The sequence below is a fragment of the Podarcis erhardii genome, assembly GCF_964252035.2.
Source record: "Podarcis erhardii genome assembly, chromosome: 7".
NCBI lineage: Eukaryota > Metazoa > Chordata > Lepidosauria > Squamata > Lacertidae > Podarcis > Podarcis erhardii.
The window spans coordinates 53,314,255-53,342,053 of NC_138511.1; the positions used below are offsets into that span (position 1 = coordinate 53,314,255).

Genomic DNA, 27,799 nt, shown 5'->3' on the forward strand with positions numbered 1-27,799 from the left:
AGCTCTAGCACATACTTTTCAGTCACTATCCTTTTTGATAGTCCGTTGTTCTGGCACAGGCTCAGCCCATTGCTCCAGTTTAATAATTACAGCAAGCAGATAAAAGGCATGCATATATCTTCACACACACACACACACACACACACACACACACTAAAGATTGTGTGGAAGAAAAGTGTGCATTCAGCAAAAATGAAGGAGCACTAGCATTAAAAATTCACGAGGCTTCTTTGAAATCGTGTCTCTGGGTGATATGGTTTAATATGCTCTTACAGTGCACTATACGTTAGCCTTCAAAAACCAAAAGATGTTTGGGGCTACAAGTCCCATCAACCCCAGTTGTGATGCTTGGGGCTGCTGCAAGTTGTAGTCCAAAGAGGCCACCAAGTTCATGAATTCTGACATAGAGAGATTGAATTATAATGTGTATGTTGCAGAGGGTGAGAGAGGGAGAGACAGGAAAGGTGTCTGTGTGCCCACCTGCATAATTCTCTTGCTCTCTACAAATTTTGCAGCCTTCTGATGTCTTCATGAGTGTCTGTCGGCATCCAAAGTGAAGGGTAGGGGGATGAGAAAAACCATCTTTCATCTTGACCCAAATTATCTGTAGAAGTAGGACTCCCAACCAAACACTTAAGTGTGGAGCAGTTCCTTACTGTCGGTGGCCTGGTTTCCAGGAGAGAGGGGTGCTCCCATTCAAAGATCTGTGCTATCAAAGATGACATTTGCACAAACAGTAGAAAAGCTGGCAAAACTGTCCTGCTTCAGATGGCAAGTGGCTGTAGGGATTGTGGCACAGAGAGAGAAGCTAGTTGAATGCCACACCATGAAAAGATTCTCTGCACATAAAAGGCTCGGTACTTTGAGGAGATGAGTTTAGAATTCTTTTGCCCAACATGGAATTTTGCATATACTGTGAGTGTTATATGGAGTACTGCTGGCTTTAGGGTTTAGGGGGCCTTTCACAAAGTGCTGCCCCATGGGACCCCTCTTACAGTGGTGGGCCCCCTAAGATTCCTGTGGGAGCACTAGGGGAGATTTCCTTCAGTGATGGATAATGGTGGGCTGCTTGTGGCCACAGTTTTGTTTCAGACAATGGAGGTAACTAATCTGCAGATTTCAAGGGCTGTAGCTCTGTGATAGAACACCCACTTTGCATGGAGAAGGTCCCAGGTTCATTTCCCAGCATCTCCAGGTAAGGCTGGAAAATACCCCTGCCTGAAACCCTTGAGAGCTACCGCCAGTAGTGTAGACAGTAACTGAGCTAGATGTTCCAGTGGTTTGATAAAGCAGCTTCCTATGTCTTTCTGGTGGTAGCCATTCCTCCACCCCACCTTGTTGGCAACCCCTACCTAGAGTTAGACCTATTCAAATTAAGACACCCAAGTTAGGCTTGTGCCTTAATTTCAGTGGTTGTACTCTGAGTAGGACTAACATGAGCTGCAACCCAGAGAGCCGTCCACTGAATTCAGTGCCGCAGCAGTGGCTGTTTTTGAGAAGGAGAAGTGGTTTTGAAAAGCACTAACTAGACCTAAATATAATTTGCTGATGATGATGTTTCCAGTCTAGGGAATTCATGTTACAAGTGTCACAGATAGCACTTTGCAACTACTTCTAATAATTGGGCAAGCGTACACCCAATGACAATTAATGTAGCTGACTCCCAACACACTTTTCCCCCTGTGAATAACTCTGTAAAAGTTTAATTGGACTGCTCACTTCATTCAAGAACTGGGAGTGGGAACACACTCCACGGCAGAGAATTCTAATTTCCTGTTGAAGTGCTTAGTTAAGTTTGGCGTAAGCAAGATCTTGAAGTCTACTGGAGAGAGATCATGGGGAGCTTTGTGTGTGTTTAGTGTTGAGCAGAGAAAGATAATCACTTTATAGAGATGAACTTGTTCGTGCCTCAAACAGTTTCCTGATCGCTTCTCAACCAGGACACAAGAGCACTGGCGGAGGAAGAGGAGTGTAGGGAGAGAGCAGCGCAATCCTGGTGGGGAGCCATCACGGCTCCCCCCCCCCCCGTGCGCGCTGGGTGCCACGCCCCCAGGACACACACAAGCCCCACCCCGCCTGCTCTCTGCCCCCCCCCCCCGGTGCCGGAGCATAAAGCTCTGCCACTGCGCAAGGGGCACTTTAGTGGCTGAGTGCAAGGGCCAAATGAGTGTGTTTTGTCAGCTCAGGCATCACCCTCTGTTGCTTGGATTGGGCTCAGCAATCAATGCTATTTTCCAAAATATCAGGAAATCGCTTGGTGTGTCCCCACCCCCTCAAGTTCAGCTGTGAAATTTCAGCTTCTTTTAGGGAGATGACACTCACTTCACCATGCAGCAGAACACTGCAATATGGATGTTTGTACCAGGTATGTTCTGAACCAGGTAGTTGCAAACTGCCTCCCCCCCCCAATCCAGGATTGCCTGTGGACCACTCTGAATTTGGCCCTGAATCAATTTTTGAGGAAGGCTAATGCTTAGGCTTAGTCATGCTGGCCACATGGCCCAGAAGCTGTCTGTGGACAAACGCCGGCTCCCTCGAACTATAGAGTGAGATGAGCGCCGCAACCCCAGAGTCATCCACAACTGGACCTAATGGTCAGGGTACCTTTACCTTTACCTTTAATGCTTCATTAGGGTTTTTTTAAGATTCTGATTAAACACATGTTTGGGAGGGGGAAGGAGACATTGCATATCCATCTCCCCCTCCTGACTGAGAGAAGAGAGAAGTCAATCAAGGGGGGGGGTGTTTCTAGTTCTACCTCAGTCCTAGTTAGGCTAGCCTATGGTCAGGGATGATGAGAGTGAGAGTCCGGCCACATCCAGAGGGCACCTTGTTGGCTACCCCTGCTACACACCATCCAAACAGGTTGACACTTCTCATTTTAAAGTGCATTTTGATCCTTAAATCAGTGTATGACTAATAGGATTCAGCCATCAGGTCTTAGCACATCTGAGCACCCTTGGACATCAAATTATATCTTGAGCAGAATTACCTGCCTTATCCTACCCATAGCCCAGCCATGTGACTCTACTTCCAGCGTACATTTCTGTGCCCTTCCTGATAAGGCTGCTAGCATACAAAGACTTCCATATTCAGCATCACTTATCTTAACTTGTACTGGCTGGGTAAGCAGGGTATTACATCTGTTCAGCCAGTCGTCTGGGGAGGGGAAAGGATTTTTTTTAAGTCTCTTAATCGCAGTTTCCAAGTCTCTATGATATTGGCTGGTCTTATCTTCCCAAACTGCATGGGTCTTAGTCCTGGTTCTCTATTGTGTCAATACCTGGCTTAATGCTGTGATGTGTGCACGTTTTTAAAAATCTATTATAGATATATAGCTTGAACGGACAGGTTTTTAAATGAGCTTTATGCAATGTCAGTCTTAGCATGCAGTACAAACTTCGTTGTGGGCTGTGAAGGATGCTTTGTGATAAGATTTAACCTTCTGGGTAAAACTTTTAAGGACTTGAGATCAGCTTAGGTAGTTATTGTTGTTAGTTAACATTGGGCTGGTCTTAGATTGGAGACAATGTTCTCAGTGATTTTTATTATTATTATTGTAGGGGAGACTAGCCTCACTTTTCTTTTTTGGTGCCTTAGAGACAGGTTCACACTTGCCCAAATGTCCAGGGACTTCATAGCTACAATGGAAGTTCAAAAAGAGAGAAAAAAGAATGTGGTCATCTCACATTCTCACACACACAGTCTCAAATGCACCGACATTCTGGGGACACACACACGGTGATTTATGAAGATTAGTTGAGGAGAGGAGGTTATCCCCCTCTGTCTGCTCATCAAATGATCAGTCTGAGGAAACATCCTGCAATCCTATCAAGTCATTTGGCTGACTGTGTTAAAGGCAGCATTCAGATGGAACATGGAAACTTGGTTAGGTGGCTGGGCAAGGAAAACCCAGCGCAGGAACAAACCGGCTGAGCCTCAGGTGCTGGCTGCTTAAATGGGTGAGGGGTGGATCTGAGGGAAGCTCCATTGGCCCCACCCCCCAGCATAGCCCAAGTCCCAGCCTGCATCCCTATTTGCCAAAGCAGGGTGCAGGCCAAGATCCAGTTCCTGATAGGCGGAAGGGGCTTATGCCCCCTCTGCCAATAAGGAAGGGCACAGCCAGTTTGAATTCCTTCGTTGGGGTCCTAGTGAAGCCCTCTTCCGTCCCTCAATGCCACCACACGAAAGAAAGGGTGAGCGGGCTTAGGTCTCTGAAGGAACTGTCCATACGTTTATTAAATGTTTTTCTGCAAAGTCAGTAACATGCATGAAACAAGGTAACATTTTCTGAGTGAAAAACATGCCTTTGATCTGATTAAATAAATGACGTTTCTCATACATTGACATGAATAAATATTTCTAGGCAATCTATGAACCTTTGGTGATCACTCATAGTCGAGTAAGATGGTCTTCCATAAACACAGTTTTAACAATGAGTCCGGATTTCAAAGAGAGCCGGATTTGATGACACGAAAATGTGTGAGGGCCGACCAAAGTTGAGCTTTTTTTTAGGATTTTACCCCAGAACATATACTGCCATGGGGGCTGGATTAAATCGACTGGTGGGCCAGATTAGGCCCCCAAAATGGACTTTGGACATGCCTGCCATAAGTGACTGTGGAGGCCAATTCTGGATCCACACGCCCTTCCACAGTGGGGACATTGGTTTCCGGGCGGGAGTTGATTATGGTGTGGATTTGCCAAGTGTGCCTTTCTCCTAGCACATTTCTCCCTTGCGTCCTGAGTTCGAGTGTCTTCAAAGCCCATGACACCTTTGGTAAAGGCTGTTCTCCAACTGGAGCTCTCATAGGCCAGTGTTTCCCAGTTGTCAGTGTTTATACTACATTTTTTTAGATTTGCCTTGAGACAGTCTTTAAATCTCTTTTGTTGACCACCAGCATTACACTTTCCATTTTTAAGTTCAGAATAGAGTAGTTGCTTTGGAAGACAATAATCAGGCATCCACACAACATGACCAGTCCAATGAAGCTGATGTTGAAGAATCATTGCTTCAACACTAGAACAGACACACACACGCATGCACACACACACTCACATGCCTGCCTTCGCAATGCACTTTTAAAAACACGGGCATTGGTTGGATCAGTTCTGTTTCTTTCGAATTATCTTGAACTGATGCAGACGGGAAACGGCTTTTAGGGTTTTCTCCATCCATTTCCTGACTTGCTTTTAAATGATCAGTGTTAAGTGTTGGTGATATTTCTGTACTGATGTTTTCAGAATAGCTATTGATGATGTTTTCTTTAAAAACTAAAGGACCCATTACTTGCATGGGAGGGAGGGAATCTTTAATGCATTGATAAAGAAATGCATGTTGAATGGATTAGGACTGTGGTGAGGTAGAAGAGAGTTTAATGCTTTGTTTTCATGCTGATTTCTCAATGAAAATCCAATCTTACCTGCACAAAACTACCATTTCCTTGTGTCATATATGTAGCAGCAACCATTGTTTGCTTCTGACATCTTCTAATGACTGTCCCTGTTTTCCATAAGGCAAAAAGGGTAAAGGTAAAGGATCTTTTATTGATTTGTTATTTTAGGTTATATTTTTACTTTAATGGATGACATTTTTTATAGTGTACACTGCTTAGAGATTTTTTTAAAATATTAAGCAGTTTAGAAATACTTTTAAATTAAATCAAATTGCATGTGATGTCCAGTTATCTGTAGAAGCTCATTGCTCAGCATCTTGTCTTTTGATGACTCGCAGCTGAATATGTGAATTATTGCAATTGGCAAGCATTTCATTTTGCTTCAGAAGATGTTGAGTGGACTGTTGAGTGCTATAATGGGTGTCCTAGACATGCATTATCCATACTGAGTTTTTACAGGGGCCCACAAATTAGGAAAATCACACCTTTAATTTAGTGTTTCATCCAGATGGGATTCAGGAGTGGTCTGGAGGGTGGAGGAGATGATGATCATTCAGTTGTCATGGATAAATCATTAGATCAGGAGGCAGTGATGGCTACCATCTTGAATGACATTAAAAGACGATGAGATAACTTAATGTCAGTGGCTACTAGCAGCAATGGAGGCTATGCTCCATGGACTGTGGAGGCAATGCTCTGCCTCCATGGTCAGAGGAAATATCCTTCTGAATACCAGTTGCTGGAAACCACAGAAAGGGAGAGAGCTCTTGTGCTTGGGTCCTACTTGCAGGTTAGCACCTGGGTGGCCACTCTTGGAACAGGATACTTTACCGGTTAGGTCATTGGCCTGATCCAGTAGGCTCTTCCTTATGGTCTTATTGGATGTGTTTCCCTCCTTAGGATATGTGTGTGTGTTTAATTTGCTTGTGATACCTTCTGTTTGCTTGCAGATGATGGGAAATTGTCATTGGAGGAATTCCAGGCCTTCTTCTCTGATGGAACTCTTAATGAGGAAGAACTTGAAAAGCTTTTCCATACCATTGATTCAGACAACACCAAGTAAGTCTTTCTTTCACTCACTCACACACACATACACACACACACACACACACACACACACACACAATTATTTAAGCCCTCTTAAAGATTCCTCTTGTTCACGTTGGTTTTCTTCAGGGGCTAATTGGCAACATGAACAATAGGAGAACAACTACCTGAAATTCTGTGTGCAAAGTTACTGAATTTAGAAATCACTATTCTTATTCTTCCTCTTTGGCGGTCACTGGTAGCTTAGTAAGATTGTCTTTCATGAACACGGTCTTAACAGTGAGTCCGTAAATAACTGTGGAGGCCAATTCACCAACCACTGGGCTGAAGGGAGCTATAATCCAAACATCTGGAGGCACCCGGTTGGCAGAGGCACACAACGGCAAGAACATCTTGCTCCCAATGTGTGTTGTTATGGTATGTACCATCCAACTTTTATACACATTTCATGGAAATAAAACTCCAAATCAAAGGAAGTTGGCAGTTGTTAGAAGATTGTATTGTTTTCTGAGCCCCTGTTTCCAAAGCAGTAGGAGAAGGGGACGACAAAGGATGAGATGGTTGGACAGTGTTCTCGAAGCTGCCAATATGAGTTTGACCAAACTGCGGGAGGCAGTGGAAGACAGGAGTGCCTGGCGTGCTCTGGTCCATGGGGTCACGAAGAGTCGGACACGACTAAACAACTAAACAACAACAACACTGGATGTCACAGGCTCAGGCGCCTCATGATGAGACAGTACTGAAGATGTTTAGTGCAGTGTCCTGGAGATAGATGCTTTTGCAATATCTTTCTTTTACAATTATACTGGTAGAGCAGATGGAAAGTATGCAGACATATGGATGGGCAGTGATAGTTTTACAGCTGCACCAGTCCCCCCCCCCAAGCAATAAATATTTGTTGCTGCTTCCTGATTGTGCTGTAATAGTAACTTTTTGATGTGTACAACAAAATAAGAAGCTGAAGGAGTCCTGACATCTCTTTAGCATGCAGTTCTCCCACACATTTGCCTTTTCTTTTATAAAAGCTTTGTCAGAAGCAAGAGAGATTTCTGTTGTTCTGATCAGTAATGTCAGCTGCAGGAATACTTGCTGAAGTTTTGTTTTATTGGAAAAGCCAATTATTCCTGCCTGGGTACGGAGTTGCTGTGTCGGCGTTCAAAGCACCCCTCCAGTTTTGCAATGTGGGAGTTTGCACCGGGTACATATTGTTTTGTGAAAGTAATATGGTGTTACGGTAGATTCTCTTGTGTTGTTAACAAAAACGGCTTTCATGGCTGGGTTGTTGTTGTTTTTAACTGCTTTAGAAATGAAAATTCTGCATCTTCCCTACAAGCACACACACACACACACCTTTACTTGCTACGAGTAAATGTTGTGGTGGTATGCGTGATTCTGCCCTAGATAAACAAAACCTTCTATTCTGCCTTGAATATCAATAAAGGCTGCTGGATTTTACATCCCTCTGGGGTTCAACTGCTTGGAGGAGGATGTGAAAAAGAGCCAAACTGAAGCTTATGCTAGTGGAGTGCCTGAATTTTAAGAACTGGGTTGAATCTAGTGAAAGAAGAACAGGGGAAGGGGTAATGCCAAGGGACATGGCACAAGAGCCAGAGGATAACTAGGGGGCATTTGTTTTTGTTATTTCGACTCTATTTCTATATGAGTGCTGAGCTGAAGAACCTTGTCTATATTTCATTTCATTTTTTGCATTTACATCCCACCCTGTTCTTCAAGGAGCTGAAGGTGGCATACATGCTTCCCTCCCCCCCGACTAGTCACCCAGTCAAAAATTTGTGAGTGGGGATGTGAATCATGGTGCCCCAGGTCCTAGTCTCACACTCTAACCACTACATATATGAAGCTTTCAGATACATGTCATTGTTGTTGTTGGCATCTTACTAAGTTCCTTCTGTCAAAAGCAAAGAGGCATCGAATCACCTTGCAAACCAGGGTGCATAAATTTCCCCAAGGAAAATAGTGTATTTGGCCAGATCCACTGAGACCTGAAGAGAAATCCCATACCGTTTGGGGTAAACAAAGCTACTAGTCCTTGGGAATTTGCTCTGCTCACTGGAGCAAAACTTTGGAGATGGAACAGGCAAGTTCAATAAAACAAAGACAGGAAGAACAATGGCATTAGAGAATCCTAAAAAGAGAAATGTATGTGTGTGAAGATAGATGATAGATAGATAGATGATATAGATATACAGTAGATGATAGATCTATATATATAGTACATCACCCCAAGTAAATAACTATGTCATGTGTTCTTAAGGAATGCCTAAAATTTCAATAATATGTCAGAAGGTTGTGATGAATAGATAGCTGACTGAATTCTCTGAACTAGCAGCCTCATAGGATTTAACAGTTTCAAGTGCTGCCATCCATGCAGGCTACGATCTGTCTTTTGAACTTGCAATTCCATCATTGGGACTCCTTAAAAAAAACAAAAACACAAAACGGTGAACCCTCAGTTCAAAGCATAGTTGGTGCCTTCTACCTCAAAGTTAGTGCTCAGTTAGGGAAACTAGAAAAATGGTACAATGGTGATTGCATTTTGATATTGCTCCTCTACCAGAGTAGCCCAGCAAAGCTTCAGAGTCTTCTCCTTTTCTAGTTGTCAGCCTTTCCAGATTTGACGGTGAAGAAAACTCCTTGTCCACACAGTTCAGTATAAAGTGTTTTATTGCTTCAAGGCACAAGATAATTAAAACACATGATATACATAAAGTTCAGAGATGCTGCTGCATCATAAAGTATACTACAAAATACAGTAACTTGGTCTTAGAGGTTAAACTGAAGATATTCAAATATATAGATCCAAGTTTGGAGGGAAAACCACCACAACAACAATTCACTACAGTTCACCCAAATTGCTGAGTAAGAGCTGGAGACATCCCTAGGTCACATTACCCACTCTTGGGAAATAAATATGGGAAGCACTATCAAAAGCTGTAAGTGACACTTTGAAAGCAACCAGTGGCCCAGACAAAATTGCTCCTTGACAATCTAACAAGATCAGTCATTAGAAAAAAACATGATATCTCCTCAATGATCAGCTTCATCTATCTGAGGCTGTTTCAAAAATGACTTCTGCTCCACTGAGACTTACAAAATTAGCATCTTTCTACTTTGTTGCTTTTAGGAGTTGTTTTTTCTTTCTTTCTTTTTTTACACACACGCACACACCACCCTGGGTGTAACACAAAAGTATGTTGAAAGGGCATTTTTCTCATCAGATCTGTTTCAAGCATAGCCTTGCTTTGTTAGACTTCACTCGCCAATGCCCAGGAGACAGTGCATTCTAAACACACCAGGTAACAGTTGGAATTCCCAGCTAGCAAATCCAAGACTATATTGTGTTAGGGTTCCCCAAACCACCTAGCGCAGAAGTGGAAAAAATGGTAACCTACCAAGCTAATGAAGACAGTCCACCTGTCATATGCATAAGCACCCTCACTGGCTGAGGTGCGGCTGCAATGCTAGGTTCCCAGCAGGTGGCTCAGTGTTTCTTACTGGGAGAGATTGGGAGGCTGCAGGGAAGGGTGCGTGGTGCAAATGCAGCAGTGGAGCAAACCTGGTGCTAGTGTGTTCGCACTGTGCTGTACTCCCCACCACCCTGCCTCTCCCCCCTCTCTCATACTTGATGCATCCTAAAAAAATACATGAACTGAAACACAGCTAGCCATTTTTATAACCCGTAAAAATACATTTATTTTCAAAATATGAGGGGGGGGGTATCAAGGGTAGAGATCCCTTTTCCCTTATTTATTTCTTCACTTTGTTCTACATTTCCCCACATTGTTGCCTGTAGCAACATCCTCTGGCATATCATCATCCGGTATATTTATCATTCTGATATCTCTGCTGCCTTGATTCATCCATAGCTATCGTCAACCTAAAAATAAAGCTGTTCAAGGAACACTTTCAGCGTCTCAGGTTCTGTGGAACATGCTCCCCCCTGCAGAAAAACGGAGAGGAAAGAAATTGCTACTCAGCATCCTAAATGAAACCTGCTGATGTACACTAGTCAGGCACACATTCCCTGGACAAATGAAGCTCCAAGCTATTAAGCGATCTAATTTGTAGGAAGCCATCTGAGATGTTTCAGAATCGCATGTTAGCCAGAGGTGAACCCAGATAATACTGACAATCCCCCTTTTTTCCCAAATGCAGAGCTGGTGAAACAAAATTGGAAGCGACTTGAAATAGAGACATCAGTTTAAAGAAAATTGGGGCAGCTGTGTTGCCTGCCTTGCGCTAGCATATTTTTTTTGGTCTACATAAAAAAATAATGAGAATGTGTGTGCCGCTATAGAAATGAAATATAAATTCTGAATCAGAGAAGCCCTAGCTCTTCTAAGAGGCCAGGTATTAATTTACAAGGCCCTTAACAACTGGAGTCCATGATAGCTTGAGGACTGCATGATATCTTATGACTCTGCCCTATCAATGTGGTCCACAGGAGACTCACTCTTAGTGGTCCTCCATGACTCAGACACATGCCTTGTATCAAACTGCAGCTGTGTGTTCAGTTTTGTAGGAGACACACACACACACACACACACACACACACACACCCTCAGTTGAGCTTCCAGTGCATGGTGAAGACTTTTTAAAAAATAATGTCAACAAGCATTTAAAGAGAGGTGTGCCCCCACCCACCACAAATTTATGGTTGGTTTTAATTGATTGAATGCTATATCCCTTTTGTGTCCCAACTGTACACTGTTTAGAAACTATTAAGCAGTGTATAAAGCATTTAAAATTAGCACATTAGACTGAGACCTGCAGCCAAGGGCCAAATCCTTTGAGAGCCCCATACTCCTCTGGCCGCCAATTCAAAGGTGAGGCATGATGGCTGTAATAAATAGATTTTCTGGCAGACAGCTTGGAGAATAAGCTCAGCAGCCACCATCATATTCATTCAAGCATGGATGGGGGTAGCTTAGCCACCAAGTTCCATTAACTAGTAACTTCAAGACTCCATTACTGCAACATGCCGTGGGGCTGCCCAGGGATGGGGAAGAAATCTGATTCCCTTCCTCTTTAAAGCTGAAACTACCTAATTTGCACTTCTGAAGCAAACCACAACTGAAACACAGCCTTTCTTCTGCATTCATTCTTCTCAGAATGCAGTGCAGTTCTCCAGCCAAGGAAATATATTAGTGAAAATAAAATGCAAAGGTGCATTGTACCAATTGCAAAAATGTGTATATTATGGAAACTTCCATACAGAAATGTGCTTACTAGGAGAAATTCACACTAAAATGCTGATGGATTGCTCAGTAGCTCGTCTTCTGTCCTGTAAATGATGTCTGCGCTGAAGAAGCTGCGCTGGCTGCCAATTAGCTACTGAGCCAACTTTTAAGTTGTTAACTTTTGATGTGTAAAGTCTTAAATAGCTCAGGACCAAGTTGTCTGAGGGACCACTTTCTCCCAGGCCACAGCAGTCTGCAGGTGGGACCCTCCTGGCTATACCATGACCTATGGAGGTCCATTCTGGGGTGGGGCAGGGAGTGTGTGGGCAGGGCCTTCTTGTTGTGATACCTACCATGCTGAGTGCTCTCCCCATTGAATGAACACCTACTACAGGGGTCTTCCCTTACCTGCTGAAAATTTACCTTTTTACCTAGGCTTTCTGTGACCCTTAGTATTACGATGGCAGGTTCCTGATGTTCTTGGTCATTCTGAGGATTTTACTGATTTTATCAAAGCTTAATTTTGAGTGGGTATTGTTATGTTTTATGGTGTGAACCAGTGTTGCATTTTTTTTATGTAAATGAAAAGCAGCATAGAAATATTTTATTAAAATTACTAAAATAAAATAAAATTTATAACACTTTTATATTTTCCATCCACCATTGGTCATGCTGGCTGGGGCTGATGAGAGTTGGATTCTTGCTACACCTGGAAGGCCCCACATTGATTACCATTGCTTTAATTATTTCAGACATTCATTCTTTATTTGATGCTGCTATGAATAAATTCTCCCCACCCTTATTAAGCTAAGCTTGGGTCAAAGTCAATTTAACAAGTTAACTACAAATCTTTCTGATCCTCAATCCTTTAATAATCAATTTGCTTAGCTAATTATCACTTCCTGCATCTTATGCTATACTTGAAAAAAAATCGTTGAGCTAACTGTTTTTCATCAGCTAAACCAATTACTCTCATTGGGCATCAAATTAACTCGTTTCAAATTTCTGTATATCAAACAATTATTCTCATAGAAAAGGGTAATTTATTCTTGAATGATTAATATGAAAATTACATCAGAAGTATCACAGTAGATCTATAACTTGGTCTATAAGACTGCAGTCCTCACTTACAAGGGAGTAAGCCCCATTGAAGATGGTGGGGCTTACTTCTGAATAAGCATGTATATGATTGCACTGTTCATTGCACTATTAGTTTAAAGCAGTACCCCTTCAAACTTGGTGCCCTCCGGTTGTTTTAGACAACAGTTCCTATCAGCCCCAACCAGCATTGCCCATTGGCAAGCCTGCACCTGGTGTGAGGTCAATGTATGCTCTCCAAGGTGCTGAAAACTGCCTCTTTGCCCTGCCACCCTGGCTGGGAGCTGACATTGTCTACTGGATTTGGCCGGTCTTGCCTTGCCCTCCAGCATGTCACTGCTGTCCTATTATTGAGTGCGCTGCCATCAGTCTGCCCTCTCCTGCGAACCTAAGCTGGAAGAACATAAGGAGCTTATACTGAGTTGTCTCTATGTGGGACAAGAAGCTACAGTTAGAACTGGATATGGAACAACTGATTGGTTCAAAATTGGGAAAGGAGTACGGCAAGGCTGTATATTGTCTCCCTGCTTATTTAACTTATATGCAGAATTCATCATGCGAAAGGCTGGGCTGGATGAATCCCAAGCCGGAATTAAGATCGCCGGAAGAAATATCAACAACCTCAGATATGCAGATGACACAACCTTGATGGCAGAAATTGAAGAGGAATTAAAGAACCTTTTAATGAGGGTGAAAGAGGAGAGCGCAAAATATGGTCTGAAGCTCAACATCAAAAAACGAAGATCATGGCCACTGGGCCCATCACCTCCTGGCAAATAGAAGGGGAAGAAATGGAGGCAGTGAGAGATTTTACTTTCTTGGGCTCCATGATCACTGCAGATGGTGACAGCAGTCACGAAATTAAAAGACGCCTGCTCCTTGGGAGAAAGGCGATGGCAAACCTAGACAGCATCTTAAAAAGCAGAGACATCACCTTGCCAACAAAGGTCCGTATAGTTAAAGCCATGGTTTTCCCAGTAGTGATGTATGGAAGTGAGAGCTGGACCATAAAGAAGGCTGATTGCCGAAGAATTGATGCTTTTGAATTATGGTGCTGGAGGAGACTTTTGAGAGTCCCATGGACTGCAAGAAGATAAAATGTATCCATTCTTAAGGAAATCAGCCCTGATTGCTCACTGGAAGGACAGATCCTGAAGCTGAGGCTCCAATACTTTGGCCACCTCATGAGAAGAGAAGACTCCCTGGAAAAGACCCTGATGTTGGGAAAGATGGAGGGCACAAGGAGAAGGGGACGACAGAGGACGAGATGGTTGGACAGTGTTCTCGAAGCTACCAGCATGAGTTTGACTAAACTGCGGGAGGCAGTGGAAGACAGAAGTGCCTGGCGTGCTCTGGTCCATGGGGTCACGAAGAGTCGGACACGACTAAACGACTAAACAACAACAAACAATTGAGTTGGATCATTGATTGGTCCATCTAGCTCAGTAATGTCTACACTGACTGGCAGCAGCTCTCCTGGGTTTCAGGCAGGGATCTCTCCCATTCCTATCTAGAAATGATAACGATTGAACCTGGGACTTCCTGCATGATGCTCTACTACTGAACTACGACATATTTAGGGAAGTTTTTAATGTTTGATGTTTTATCGTGTTTTTAATATTCTGTTGGGAGCCTCCCAGTATGGCTAGGGAGGCCTGGCCAGATGGATAAATAATAATAATAATAATAATAATAATAATAATAATAATAATAATTTATTATTATTTATTTTATTTCCTCCTAAAACAGGACACTGGTTGCTTTAAGATTGCCTAGCCAGCCTGACAGTTAAATGGGGACTTTAGCACACTACTTTATTCCATGACTCTACAGTAGCTGTCAAAGGAATCTTCCCAACATTATCTGTAAAATACCATCTGAAATTCTTGAAGGCTACAATGAGTTAATCCCAAGTTCTGGACTGTTTGGGTCCATTTTCTCATTTCAGAACCCTCCAAAGGCACAGTGTAGTTTGACCTTCAGCTTGATCATAAGTGGAATTGATCTCCTGGGGAAAATATATCCTGCAAGGAGCGAAAAGCTGGCATACAAGCTGAATGCAGTTAAATATTTTTTATTGGCTTGCAAAGGAATGAACTCCTGATGCACCAAAAAGAAAATCTATACTTCCAACCTAAGCTAAGAGATGCCATTTGCCTTCATTACACTCTGGTAGATCTAAACCAAGCTGAAATTCCTTACACAGAGAATGCTATGAAGGTCAGCTAACTTCTAAAACTTGTCAGTGCTGTTTCTACACAAACTATCTGGATGATAAGCTTAACAAACAGTATGACTTCGAGGAATCTTGTGGCTGAGTGGCTTCTGTTTCTGAGAAGCTGGCCAATTGCTTGCCGTGAATGAGGTTGTACTATCCCTGAAGGAGCTGGTTCACTGCCTGAGCTGCTTCTGGATCCAACTTGGTCACTGGAGACCCAAGTGGCCTTGGTGGCCAGGAGCACCTTTTATCAGCGGCAGCCATTTGTCATTCGGGGTAGGTTGACAGCAATAGACCAGACATTGGTAACTTCAAGAATGAATTACTGCAGTGCATACTATGTGAGACTTTCCCTGCATTTGATCCAGAAACTGCAGTTAGTGCAGAATGCTGCCATACAAGTGCTGACAGGAGTGAGATCTTGTCAGCATATTGCACCCCTGCTCAGAGATCTGTCCTGGCTGCCAATTTGTTACTGGGTCAGATTCCAGGTGGTACTACCACAGTGGTATCTTGGTTCTCAATCTTAATCTGGGAGTCCGTTCGACTCCCAAAACGGTTTGAAAACCAAGGCACGGCTTCCAATTGGCTGCTGGAGCTCCCTCATTCAAGCGGAAGCCGCGTTGGACATTCAGCTTCTGAAAAACATACGCAAACCAGAACACTTACTTCCGGGTTTGCAGTATTCAGGAGCCAATTTGTTCAGGAACCAAGCCGTTCAAGAAACAAGGTACCACAGTACTATATAAAGCCTGCAGGAGCTTGGGACAACTTTACTAGCCCATATGTGCCCATTCAACTGCTTCAGTTGAAGTGGCAACTGAAGTGGTACTTTACAACTGCCACCTAATAATAACGCTTCTGCACCTGCACAGAATTGATCGCTCATTGTGGTGAAGGTACCAACTCTTAAGAACTCTCTGTGTATTGATATTAGGCAGGTACCTCCACTGCATTATTTTCCATACCTGCTAAAAGCTATTTTTTGTTTCAGCAAGCCTACTCAGGACTGCTATTTAGGCATGTCATTTTGTAAGGTATAATTGTTTTTAAACTGCTTACTTTATTGGCATTTAAACTTTATGTTCATTTGTTTTGGGTGTTTGTTTTTACTGGTATTTTTAATGAATCATTTAGTTTGCCTTTGTAGACTGCTTAGAAGGCTTTCAGTCGAGGAAGGAGGACATAAATTTTGTTTTACAATATTTTGCATCCTCAGATATGCCTTGGCCAGGTGTGTGGCGCCTTTTATAGACCCTTCCAGTGCTTGGTTTGGCTAGTAGGTGGCGCAACAAATGTAAATGTTACCTTTGTGTGACAGATAGGTAGCCGTGTTGGTCTGCCATAGTCAAAACAAAATAAAAAAATTCCTTCCAGTAGAACCTTAAAGACCAACTAAGTTAGTTCTTGGTATGAGCTTTTGTGTGCATGTGTATCTGAAGAAGTGTGCATGCACACGAAAGCTCATACCAAGAACTAACTTAGCTGGTCTTTAAGGTGCTACTGGAAGGATTTTCTTTATTTTGTTTTACCTTTGTGTGGTAGACTAGCTTCTACACATGCTAGCATGCATCCTTCATCCAGCAAGCATTATTAGGGCACATTCCAGCTGGGCAAAAACATTCAAGGGTGTGTGTGCAAAAGGAAAACTAGTGAGGGGTGAGGCCAGGCTAAGGAGAAGCTTGGTGGGAGTTGTGAGACCCAGAAAAAGAAAGGTCTGAAGGTCTATGTTTGGCCCTGGGATTTGAGGTTTGCTGCTCCCCACCCACCCCAGGTTAACGCTTCCCTCCCTCCCACCAGTCGTGTATATTTAATAATGTGAAACGTTTTGTGCATTTCAAATGAAGAAAATGCAATTACTCTTGGTTTTGAATGATAGGGTTTGGGCTTTGAGATGGCCCTGAGGGCACAGAAACTATTTAAGGAAACCCTCGAGCAACTATTAACTGAGATTATAAAACTTCAATTTGCATTACACTTAGGAGAAGGAAAGGAGCAGATATAATGCTGTGCTGTGTGCCACAGACAGCCTGAGCAAACGAAAGTTGATGCAAGAGTAGATAACAGAGCGAACCTAAGACTGTGGTGTATGATAACAGAACTGCCACTTCTTCATAAGCCCAGCAGGTGGGAGATAGGAGAGAGGCTTGGTCCTCTTCCCCGCCACCCCCATCATGAATGGGAAGAAAAATCACCCTAGTGGAGGAAGAAATTGGCTTTGGGTCCTTTGCCAGAGCTCATTTGTTAGATCAAACCAGAATGACTTCCTAGAACTAAGCTCCTCTGCTAGGCTGCTTAACAGCTGTGGCTCTGTTGCTAAAAGAGCTTTCTTACAAAAAGGTAAATGATAAATTACAAACAGAGCAGACAGCAAACACACACCTAACACAGTTCTTTTATGTGACATGGTAATAGGTTACATTCCCCCCAAAGCCGAAGAGAGGAGTAGGTCCCCCGAATAAGGAAGAGGAACAAGCAAAAATCACAGGGACCCCAAAAAGGGCAAAAACCGTGCCTAAAAATGATGTATGAATATCAAAGAAAAAACTACCTATATGTAGAAAAAAGCTGTGGCTAAAGTTGTGTTTAAAAAAAATGTTGCTACAGCTGTAACATGCAGTCACCTCCTTTTATCTTTTGGAACTATCCCTTTATATTTGCCTTTTTATATTTTGAAACAACAAAATATAAGCAACAAAAACTTTTGTGGCAGAGCACCATTGATTATGTTCTTGTAGAAGAGCTATACCAGATGAACAATATTAGCATAGTTTTGAAAAATCAACCAAGAGCCTATAAACTGCCATCTGTGAGAAATTCTCCATTTGTGTTCTCAGAAAGTACAAAACTGGATGCAATCCAGGACAATTTAAGGTGTCTAGCACAAATGTTGCAACTGTTTCACAATATTGGCTACCACTTTTGCCTACAGATACATTTATTTTACATGTAGCTTTCTACTTGCTACTCATAAACTATTCTATACACAATTTTCATTGTTTTGGAGGTTGATACATTATTATTTTTTAACATACATTTCTGACTGCGATCAAATGGTGCACACAAAAATCACAGGTAGCTGGGTTTGCCCATAAGGAGAATCCAAACATTCTCAGCCAGGCAATACTTTATTAAGGCCAATCGAAATAGTGTACTAGCTTTCAAATTCTCCAATCAACTTCTGATTAAAAGATTGGAGCAACTCAAAAGCTTGCTCACTCGTCTGTTACTATTTGATTGGTGCTAATAAAGATAATGCCTTGCTGGGGAAATTGGAATACAGCGGTACCTCGGGTTACAAAAGCTTTAGGTTACAGACTTCACTAACCCAGAAATAGTACCTCGGCCCCATTAGCTAAAGTGGTGCTTCAGATTAAGAACAGTTTCAGGTTAAGAACGGACCTCCAGAATGAATTAAGTTCTTAACCCGAGGTACCACTGTAATTTATTTAGTGAGCTTAACCAATGTGTATCAAGGCATAATGGGGGACATAGTTTTATTTTTCACATTTTAGTCTGCCATCTTTAATAAAAATGGCGTGTGTCATCCAAACATTGATGAAGACCACCACTCCTTGTGAACCCTCATGCCAAGTTTGGGGACAACATCTCAAACCTATGTCAGAAAATATCCAAAGTCACACCAAAATGGCATTTCAGTCTTGCATCTTGATTCAAAATGGTGCCTGGTGACATTGTTTTGCCTCACCTCAGGAACCCTTGTACCAAGTTTGGTGACAATATCTCAAGAGACAAGCAAAGTCAAACAAAGGGTGAAGTCACACCAAAAGAATGTGTCAGTTTTCCATCTTAATTCAAAATAGTGGACAGTGCCCACTACCTTCCTCTCAGGAATGACAATTTCTCAAGAGGTGGCTGAACTCATAGATAACAAATCGACAGGCAGGCAAGCAAAGCACTTTCCAAAATACTGTATATAGTAGATTGTTAACAATAAGGGGGGCGGGTGGCAAGCCTTGTCTTTCGTACATTTATTCATCTCACTGTGCACTGTGGTGACATTACATAACTTATGCATTTAATTATGCAAATCAAATAAGTTATGTACTCACATTGTCATTAAGTTATTCAGCCCCATTCATTTCAATATAAAAGAAAAACAATGCAAATGTGGGGGGGGGGTTGGGGGGTATAGTCCATTACACATCATTTGCAGAGTGTAAGCAACAATAACAATATCAATCATATTCATGAGATTAATGTCCATCCCATTTCTGTTTTTGCTGGAATTTTCTGAAATCCCTTATGGAAAGCAACAGTGATGGAGGGGCTCTTTTGCACAGTGCAACCAGCCTCCTGCCTCCTGCAACAGCAGAGGCTGCTGCAGTGAAGCTGCTTTTGGGGGGGGGGGCATTGCAGTGAAAGCTTATTAGTTTCAGCTGATGCTGATCTGGTGATGATTGGCATTTTGAACAGCCCTGTGGGAACATAATCCATGTGAGATTCACACACATTAAAGAAGAGCCTTTGATGTGCTTTCCTCTTTTAAAATCTTTGTAGTTTTTTTGTTTTGTTTTTAATTGTCATTCTGTTCCCTAGGCTGCTTCTATCTATCATCTATCTATCTATCTATCTATCTATCTATCTATCTATCTATCATCTATCTATCTATCATCTATCTATCTATCTATCTATCTATCTATCTATCTATCTGTCTGTCTGTCTGTCTGTCTGTCTGTCTATCTATCTATCATCTATCATCTATCATCATCTATCATCTATCTATATCTATCTATCTATCTATCTATCTATCTATCTATCTATCTATCTATCATCTATCTATCTATATCATCTATCTATCATCTATCATCTCTATCTATCATCTATCTATCATCTCTTTGTTTGTTTGTTTATTTGTTTGTTTGTTTGCTTATTTGCTTCTTCCTTTGTTACCCATCAATGTTAGAAGTTTTCAAATACTAATACAAAATGCTATTGAAGGGGGGGGGGTTGTAAATCAAAACAGTATAAACCAATAACATAAATTGAGAGTCAAATACTCCAGAACTACTTCAAAACCAGCAAAACAAAAATCCAGCACAGCTCAATTTTATGAATGAAAAGGCCTAGGAAAATATATTTATGGAGAATTTAAGTCTTGAAATGCTGGGGAACTTTTGGCCCTACTGCTATTGCTGAATATGACTCTGTCTTATGACTTCTTGACCATTGGCCATGCTAGGTGGGACTGGTGGTGTTTAGAATCTCAGCACTCTTAACACACTACAGTTCCCATGATTCTTTGGGGGGAAATATTGTGACTGTTTAAAGTGGCATCATAGTGCTTTAAATGTATGGTGTGAATGTGGCCATAGACACCAAATTTTTTGAACTTTGACAGTAGAATGTGTAGGGCAGGAGAGACCTTTAAAGCCCTATATGGCCTAGGACCCTCATAACTTCAGGACCGCCTCTCCTGGTACGTCCCATGGAGGACCTTATGGTCTTCAAATAAAAACATCTTGGAGATCCCGGGCCACAGGGAGGTTAGGTTGGCCTCAACCAGAGCCAGGGCTTTTTCGGCTGTGGCCCCCATCTGGTGGAACGCTCTGTCACACTAGGGCCCTGCGGGACTTGACATCTTTCCGCAGGGCCTGCAAGACAGAGCTATCCCACCAGGCCTTTGGCCAAGGCACAGTCTGACCCCCTCCTTCTGTAATCCTCATAGAACTCTAGCCCAATGGTTGCCATTAATTTGACTCTGAATTGATTTTAGAATGAATTGATTTTAGAATGTATTTCAATTAATTGATTGTGATTTTATGTAAATGGTGTTATTTTTACTCTTGTTAGCTGCTCTGAGTCAGCTTTGGCTGGGGAGGACAGGCTATAAATAATCTATTATTATTAATAATAATAATAATAGTGGTGTAGTGGTTAAGAGCGGTAGTCTTGTAATCTGGGGAACCGGGTTCGAGTCTCCGCTCCTCCACATGCAGCTGCTGGGTGACCTTGGGCCAGTCACACTTCTTTGAAGTCTCTCAGCCCCACTCACCTCACAGAGTGTTTGTTGTGGGGGAGGAAGGGAAAAGGAGATTGTTAGCTGCTTTGAGACTCCTGAAGGGGAGTGAAAGGCGGGATATCAAATCCAAACTCTTCTCTTCTTCTTCTATTATTATTATAATATCTTTGAGAAACAGGAACTTTAATTTCACAATTTAATAGATGAAGTACGGTCCTGAGAGTATGTATCTTCAGAAGAAACATCAAGGTTCAGTCAGTGACCTTGGGGGATATATTTTTCCTTGCTGAGAAGCTACAGAACTCCAGAATTATATAACAGTTGTTTTTAACAATGTGTTTTTCTAAAGGTCTTTATAATTCTCTCCATTAAATCACGGTTATGATTTCAGTAAATGCTTTAATTAGGTATGCTAACAGGAATGCTGATTAAACTGAAAATGAATTTGTAGTCATGCTGAGTGCTAGCCTAATATGCACTTAATACACCTAATATACATTTATATATTAAACTTTAATGTTTAATGTTCCTTTTTTAAGGGTGCAGACCTATCTCTGAACCAAGAAGCATTTTTCGATAGGGGTGCTTCATTGTGGAGTTTTTGCTCCAGTGTGGTTTTAAAGTCCCTGTTCATATGAGGTTCCTCAGTTTTTCTGGATTTTCTCTTGTTTAGTCAGGAGAGCTCACAGCCCAAGTCTATAGATACTTGTTAAAATGGAACTTAGTATTCCTAGAAAGATGGCTGCTAGTTTGCCCCAAATACCTTAAAGATTGCCTCCTTCCCCACGGCCCCTCCTGGGTTATTCCACCACCCTTAGAAACTCAGGGTGTGGTGGCCCAGAAGGAGACATTCTCTGTGGCAGCCCTTATCATGGAATTCTCACCCCACAGAGATGTGTGGGGCTTACTATACTGCTTTCAGCAAATGTTAAAGACATGCTTCTTTACCCTGGCCTTTGACACCTGAGCCAGGTGTTTCCAGGGGATTCTAGCACATACGATCAATATACATACAGAAATTAGTGGTTCCATCCATCATAAAACCAAGTAGAAAAGTCCATTGCTTCTTGCAGTTTGGTGATGTACACTAAACTGCAGGTGAAATTCTGTAACCAAAAGTCCAATGAATTAACTTGCATCTACATTCAATTACTCCTGCTCTTCAGAAAGTAGTGTTCTGTTTTCTGCCTACACTGCCTACACTGTCTTCCTCATAAATTTGGTTAGGATTCTGATTAAGAGTCTCCTTCTTTGGAGGAAGGAGTCTCCTTCTTTGGAGGAGTCTCCTTCTTTGGGGGTCTTTAAGCAGAGGCTTGACAACCATATGTCAGGAGTGCTCTGATGGTGTTTCCTGCCTGGCAGGGGGTTGGACTCGATGGCCCTTGTGGTCTCTTCCAACTCTATGATTCTATGATTCTAAGCAATTACTTGCTCCTGATGTGCTCTGAACTGTTCTCAGCTAAAGTAGGCTAGATTTTATTTAGGAAGTTTTGCATGTTTAGCATTTCAGTGGCATCAGTTTGAGAGTAGCATATGCTCATGGAAATTAACTCTCAGTAGTCCTGCAAAGAAATTCAGGCTTTGGGAAACCAGAACAGGCTCAGGAGAGATTATTAAATATTAGCTAGATCCCAAAGACATAACTTTTACGCCATGGATGGTTGACCATTGACCATTTGGCCTGCCAGGTGTTGCTGGACTGCAACTTCCACCATTCCAGATCATAGTCATGCTGGTTGAGGCTCATGAGAACTAGAGTCCAACTACAACTGAAAGGCTACAAGTTAGCCACCCCTGTTTTAAGCCAAAGTGTGTGGGGGGGAATGAGACATATGGCTTGGAATTGATTCAGCAAGAGAGTGCTGTCAATCACATACTATCCTGGAAGCCTTATCAGGATGAAAACTATATTTTAGAAATGAGAAGAAAATCCAAAGGCGGGTGAGAATAGCCTTGCTGCTCAGCTAGCTGATAAGGAACATCTGCTAATCCACAATCCAGTGCCAAGGGAAGCAGTTTGTTGGCCTCATTCTGAGAAAAATATACCTTGAATTCAGTTTGAAACAGGACATGCACAGGCCAGCTAAATATCTAGACTGGGACTGCAGTTTCAATGAACCTTCTGTTCTCAGATTCTAATAGTTCAGAATGGTCAGAAGATAGATCATGGTTCCCTGGACATAGCGGACCATCTAAATCAAGGGCAAAGAACTTGTGGCCCTCCAGATGTTACTAGACTCCAGCTCCCATCACCTCTGGCCTTTGCACATGCTGGCTGGGGCTGATGGGAGTTGGAGTCTAACAATATCTGGAGGCCACCAGGTTGGACAAATCTACCTGCAGAGTACTTGGGGAAGGCTGGCATGCATTTAAGATGAAAACAGAAAATTGGGAAGGTTATTATCCACTTTTATACTGGCTTGCTGGATTAAAAAAACTTGGATGTTTTAAACTTTGTAACTTGCATCTTGGAAACCAGGAGCGGTGAACAGGATCTGGAAAGCATGCTGAATCCCGAACTTGCCCACCCCATGTTGGCTACTATGGCAAGTGGGCAGGCTACCCATCTGTCAATCACCTAACATCACCATGACATTTCTGGAATAAACTAATTAGGAGTGCTCTCTACGTACACATTTAATTCTTCCTCTCTTCTTTTACAAATGCAGCTTGAATGATTTTCCTTTGCAGCCCAGCTTGAGTTACAAGAGGGAGTGGGAGAAAATGTGAAATTTCTCACATCTGACATCATACATGACCTAGGGCTCAGGACCTAGGTTTGAGTAAAACAGCCTGTGGGCCAAAGTAAGCCCACAGACCAGAAATTCCATCTCCCTGTTGTAAACTTACTGCTAAATCAGGCCCTATAGTACTTCTTTTGAAGCCAAAGATGTTGTGCCTAATTTGCAGCAAAACAAATATTTGGGTGAAGGGTGGTATTAATAAAATAAAATAAAAAACACAAGGGTTTTGAATCTGTTGAGTTGGGCACATTCAAGTCACAGTTAAGCCTTTTCCTTTAATCCTTTAGCTTTAGAGATACTTGAGGAATTAGATTTTTGTGAATGAGTTGACATTATCAGCAGCTCCAGACTGATGTGAAAATCAGAACTTGGTTATCTGCCAGCTTCCTCACTTCCCTAAATATTCTAACACAGTTCTTGTCTCAAAAACATGTAACAAAATTAATTTTAAAATGCATATTTTGGGAGACAGCACATAAAAAAATCTGTGCTTTATGAAAAAATACCTTTAGGCTTCAATCCTACAACCACTCACAGAGAGAAGGAATTTAGGCCACCTCTTTCCCTGATGAGCAAGGTTTTCATTTGCTGGGGATTTTTGACATGGGGAAGCATCTAGGAATTGACCCTAGGCCAGCAGTCTAAAAGAATGCACCATAAGCTATTTCTGCATTTATGAAGCAGCCTTAAGAATTCCAGCAATGAAAGGCTTTTTAATTATTCTTTCTCCATAATCCACTTAAGATTTGACCCATCAGTCAAATCAAGAATGAGTCTGAGTTAATCAAACAGTTCTCTAGCATATAAATAAAACCAGTAAAATAAAAATTGTAGGACAGGAGGAGGTTTTTTATTGCCTTACAAGGCAGTGGCAGCATTTGCAATAAAGCTGTAAGGCTCTCAGTGACAAATAGACTGGTTAGCACATCCATAGCAGGTTTGTTCTGCATATATGAGCATATGACAGAGGTGCAAGAGGAAGCACAGATTAAAGACAAGAGGATATACATTGCACATGTCAGACAGTGGTATAGTGGAACTAAGGAGACCCTCTTTCAGCATCTGACCAATGCTGTTTAGAAGGAACAGCAGACATACAACCTTTCTGGAATAATTTGTCCATTCCAGAAACTATAGCTCCTTGAGCACTTGCAGTGGCGTAGCGTGGGGGGTGCAGGGGGGGGCCGGCCGCACCGGGCGCAACATCTGGGGGGTAGGGGTAGGGGTAGGGGGCGCAAATCCACGGGTTAGGGGGCGCAAATTACTTGCCTTGCCCCGGGTGCTGACAACCCACGCTACGCCACTGAGCGCTTGTTAATCATGTAGTTATGACTTTCGATCCAGAAACCTGAAGGCATGCCCCTCCGGTGCTTGCCACTCACAGCCTTAATATCTGTTGAGGGACCCTGGTTGACAGATGAAACACATGGATGTTGCAGTGTGAGGTCTTCTTAGTGGTGGCTCTTCAGCCAGGAATCCCCCAGGAATTTTGATTGGAGTCAAAACCGCTGAGCTTTCAACGAAGCCTCAAGATACATCTCTTTTCCTTAAGCATTTGGGAATGTTTGATGCTGCTCAACATCAGATGCACTGCTGTGGTTTTAATGTAATAGTTTGCCTTCAATATTCCCATTAATGCTTATGTGGTTTTGATGTATTTATTGTTTAGTTGCTATAAGCTACCTTAAGATCTTGATGAAGAAGGATGACTCAATGAATGACTAAATGAACTAAGGAACTCTAAAGCAGTGCAGCCAGAGAGGCATTTCTGTATTGTGACTCATTGCTTGCTGTTTTGAGAGATGATTACAGCAGTACAAAGGCAAGATTTTAATAGGACCTTGGACAGCTCCATGCAGGGCTCAGGGTAGAACCTCCATAAGAGCATAAGAGCAAAGCTCAAATGTTGTTTTAGCAGCACCCATAACCCACAGGTGCATATATGACATAATTCTGCAGTGGCACAGGAAAACAAAGATGGAATTCAGCAAAAACCACAAACCAGCTTCCTAAGAATCTCAGCTTTCTTTTCTTTTTTAGAAAAAGTTTATTCATTTAAAAACATACAGTTTAATATAATAATAAAAAGATCTCTGTGGTTTACATTTAAAAGTACAGATAAGAAGCAATAAAATTTCCAAAAATGTAAAAAAAACAGAAAACATATATTCCACAGATAAAATCAGCAGTGTTCAAAACAGAATGAAAAATCAAGAGGCAGAGACCAGGAAAGCTTGCGTAGATATATATGCTTTTACGAGGCATTTAAAGGTCATTACTGCCTCTGCATTCCAGAGTGCGTATTTTCACCCTCTGGTTGCAAAAAGAGACTTGAAAGGATGTGGACAATGCTTGATGAAATTTCAGAAGTCAAGGAGGCAGCTGGATAAGGCATTTCAGACAATTCTTAAAAACATAGAATTGTCAGTCCAACCACCTGCAATGCAGGAATCACAACTAAAAAACCCCCTGAATTATGGTCAGCCTACCTCCATTTAAAAAACTCTAATGAGAGCCTGCTACCTTCCAAGATTGTCCATTCCACTGTTGAAAAGCTCTTAGCATCAAAAAGTTCTTCCTTATATTTAGACCACATTGTGACTAGCTAATATACCAATAAATTTAGCAAAATAGCAATATTATGCAAAATGAGAGAAACTATGTAGATATGATCAAGTTGTGTGATTCTGTCTGCCGAATTTAATTTGTGTTAAGGCAGGGAATGCACAGCTAAAACATAACCCTGAAAGTACTATTTGTCCCTTCCATGATCTGCATAAATGAGATTTTACTATACACTAATTACCTTTCATTGCATTCATTTGTTAACAACATAAAAAGCAAAATACACTATGTGCAAAGTGCAATTCATTGTATTTAATTATAATTGGATCAGGAATGCTTGATGTGAAAGTCCTGGCGTGTGGCTTTTGAAATGTACGTTTTATTGAGAACAGCAATATATAACATCTTTGAACATTGGTAGTGAACTTGTTCTGGTTCCCCTTTTTCTCAGTTTCTTGCTGCTATGCTCCCACTTTCCCTCCTTCTAATTTTGTGTATTCTTATTCTTTCCTGTCTTTCTTTTCTTTATTTCAAAGCAACGTGGATACGAAGGAACTATGTGGTGAGTATCTTATCTGTTGGCAGCTCAGCAAATTCCCTGATAAGCTTTGTTGGTTATAACAGCATTGGCATGCCTGTGTTCAGTAGGAACATTTTTAGGTATGTAGTCAATGGCCCTGAGACCTACAGTATAGGGTGGTGTACATATTTAATAAGAATAAGAATTGGAAAGTGAGCAAGACCATTGATCCATCTGGCTCAGTATTTCACTGACATATTGGCAGCATCTCCAGCATTTCAGACAGTTGTCCTTCCCAGCTGTACCTGGAGAGGCCAGACATTGAATTTGGAACCTTGTATTTGAAAGTATGTCCTCTACTGCTGAGTTACACCCCATGCCTAAAAAGAGACCTTCTTATTTAAAATCAATCACAGGAAGCAGCTTTACATGGAATCAGACTGTCGTTCCATGTTGCTCTGAATTGTCCCCAAGTTTTAGATAGGGGCTTCCCCCAGCCTGGGATCTTTTGCATAAAGGTAAAGGTAAAGGGACCCCTGACCATTTGGTCCAGTCGTGGCCGACTCTGGGGTTGCGGCGCTCATCTTGCTTTATTGGTCACCTGGTCACGCCGGTCATGTGGTCATGCCGGTCACATGGCCAGCATGACTAAGCCGCTTCTGGCGAACCAGAGCAGCGTGCGGAAACGCTGTTTACCTTCCCACCGGAGCGGTACCTATTTATCTACTTGCACTTTGAGGTGCTTTTGAACTGCTAGGTTGGCAGGAGCAGGGACCGAGCAACGGGAGCTCACCCCATCACGGGGATTCGAACTGACAACCATCTGATCGGCAAGTCCTAGGCTCTGTAGTTTAACCCACAGCGCCACCCGCATCTTTTGCATGCAGAGCACATTTTCTAACAGCAGTGCTGATCAGACCCTGTGTGCTGATCAGGCAAGGCCACACATTTTATCCTTGTTAGTTGATGGTAAGTGAAAAGAAAGTGGGTTGCTATAGGAGAGTGTCCCCACATGCACAGCAGCAGC

At 42.2% G+C, this 27,799-nt stretch overlaps 1 protein-coding gene across 1 annotated transcript in view; it reads left to right on the forward strand.

Annotated features, from left to right (window-relative positions):
- Nucleotides 1-27,799, forward strand: part of NECAB2 (N-terminal EF-hand calcium binding protein 2) — a 141,719-nt gene that overhangs the window by 41,114 nt on the left and 72,806 nt on the right. Inside the window, exons 3-4 of the mRNA XM_081871600.1 lie at nt 6,347-6,455; nt 26,789-26,814. Coding sequence (XP_081727726.1) covers nt 6,347-6,455; nt 26,789-26,814 — 135 coding nt within the window. The remainder of the gene's footprint in view (nt 1-6,346; nt 6,456-26,788; nt 26,815-27,799) is intronic.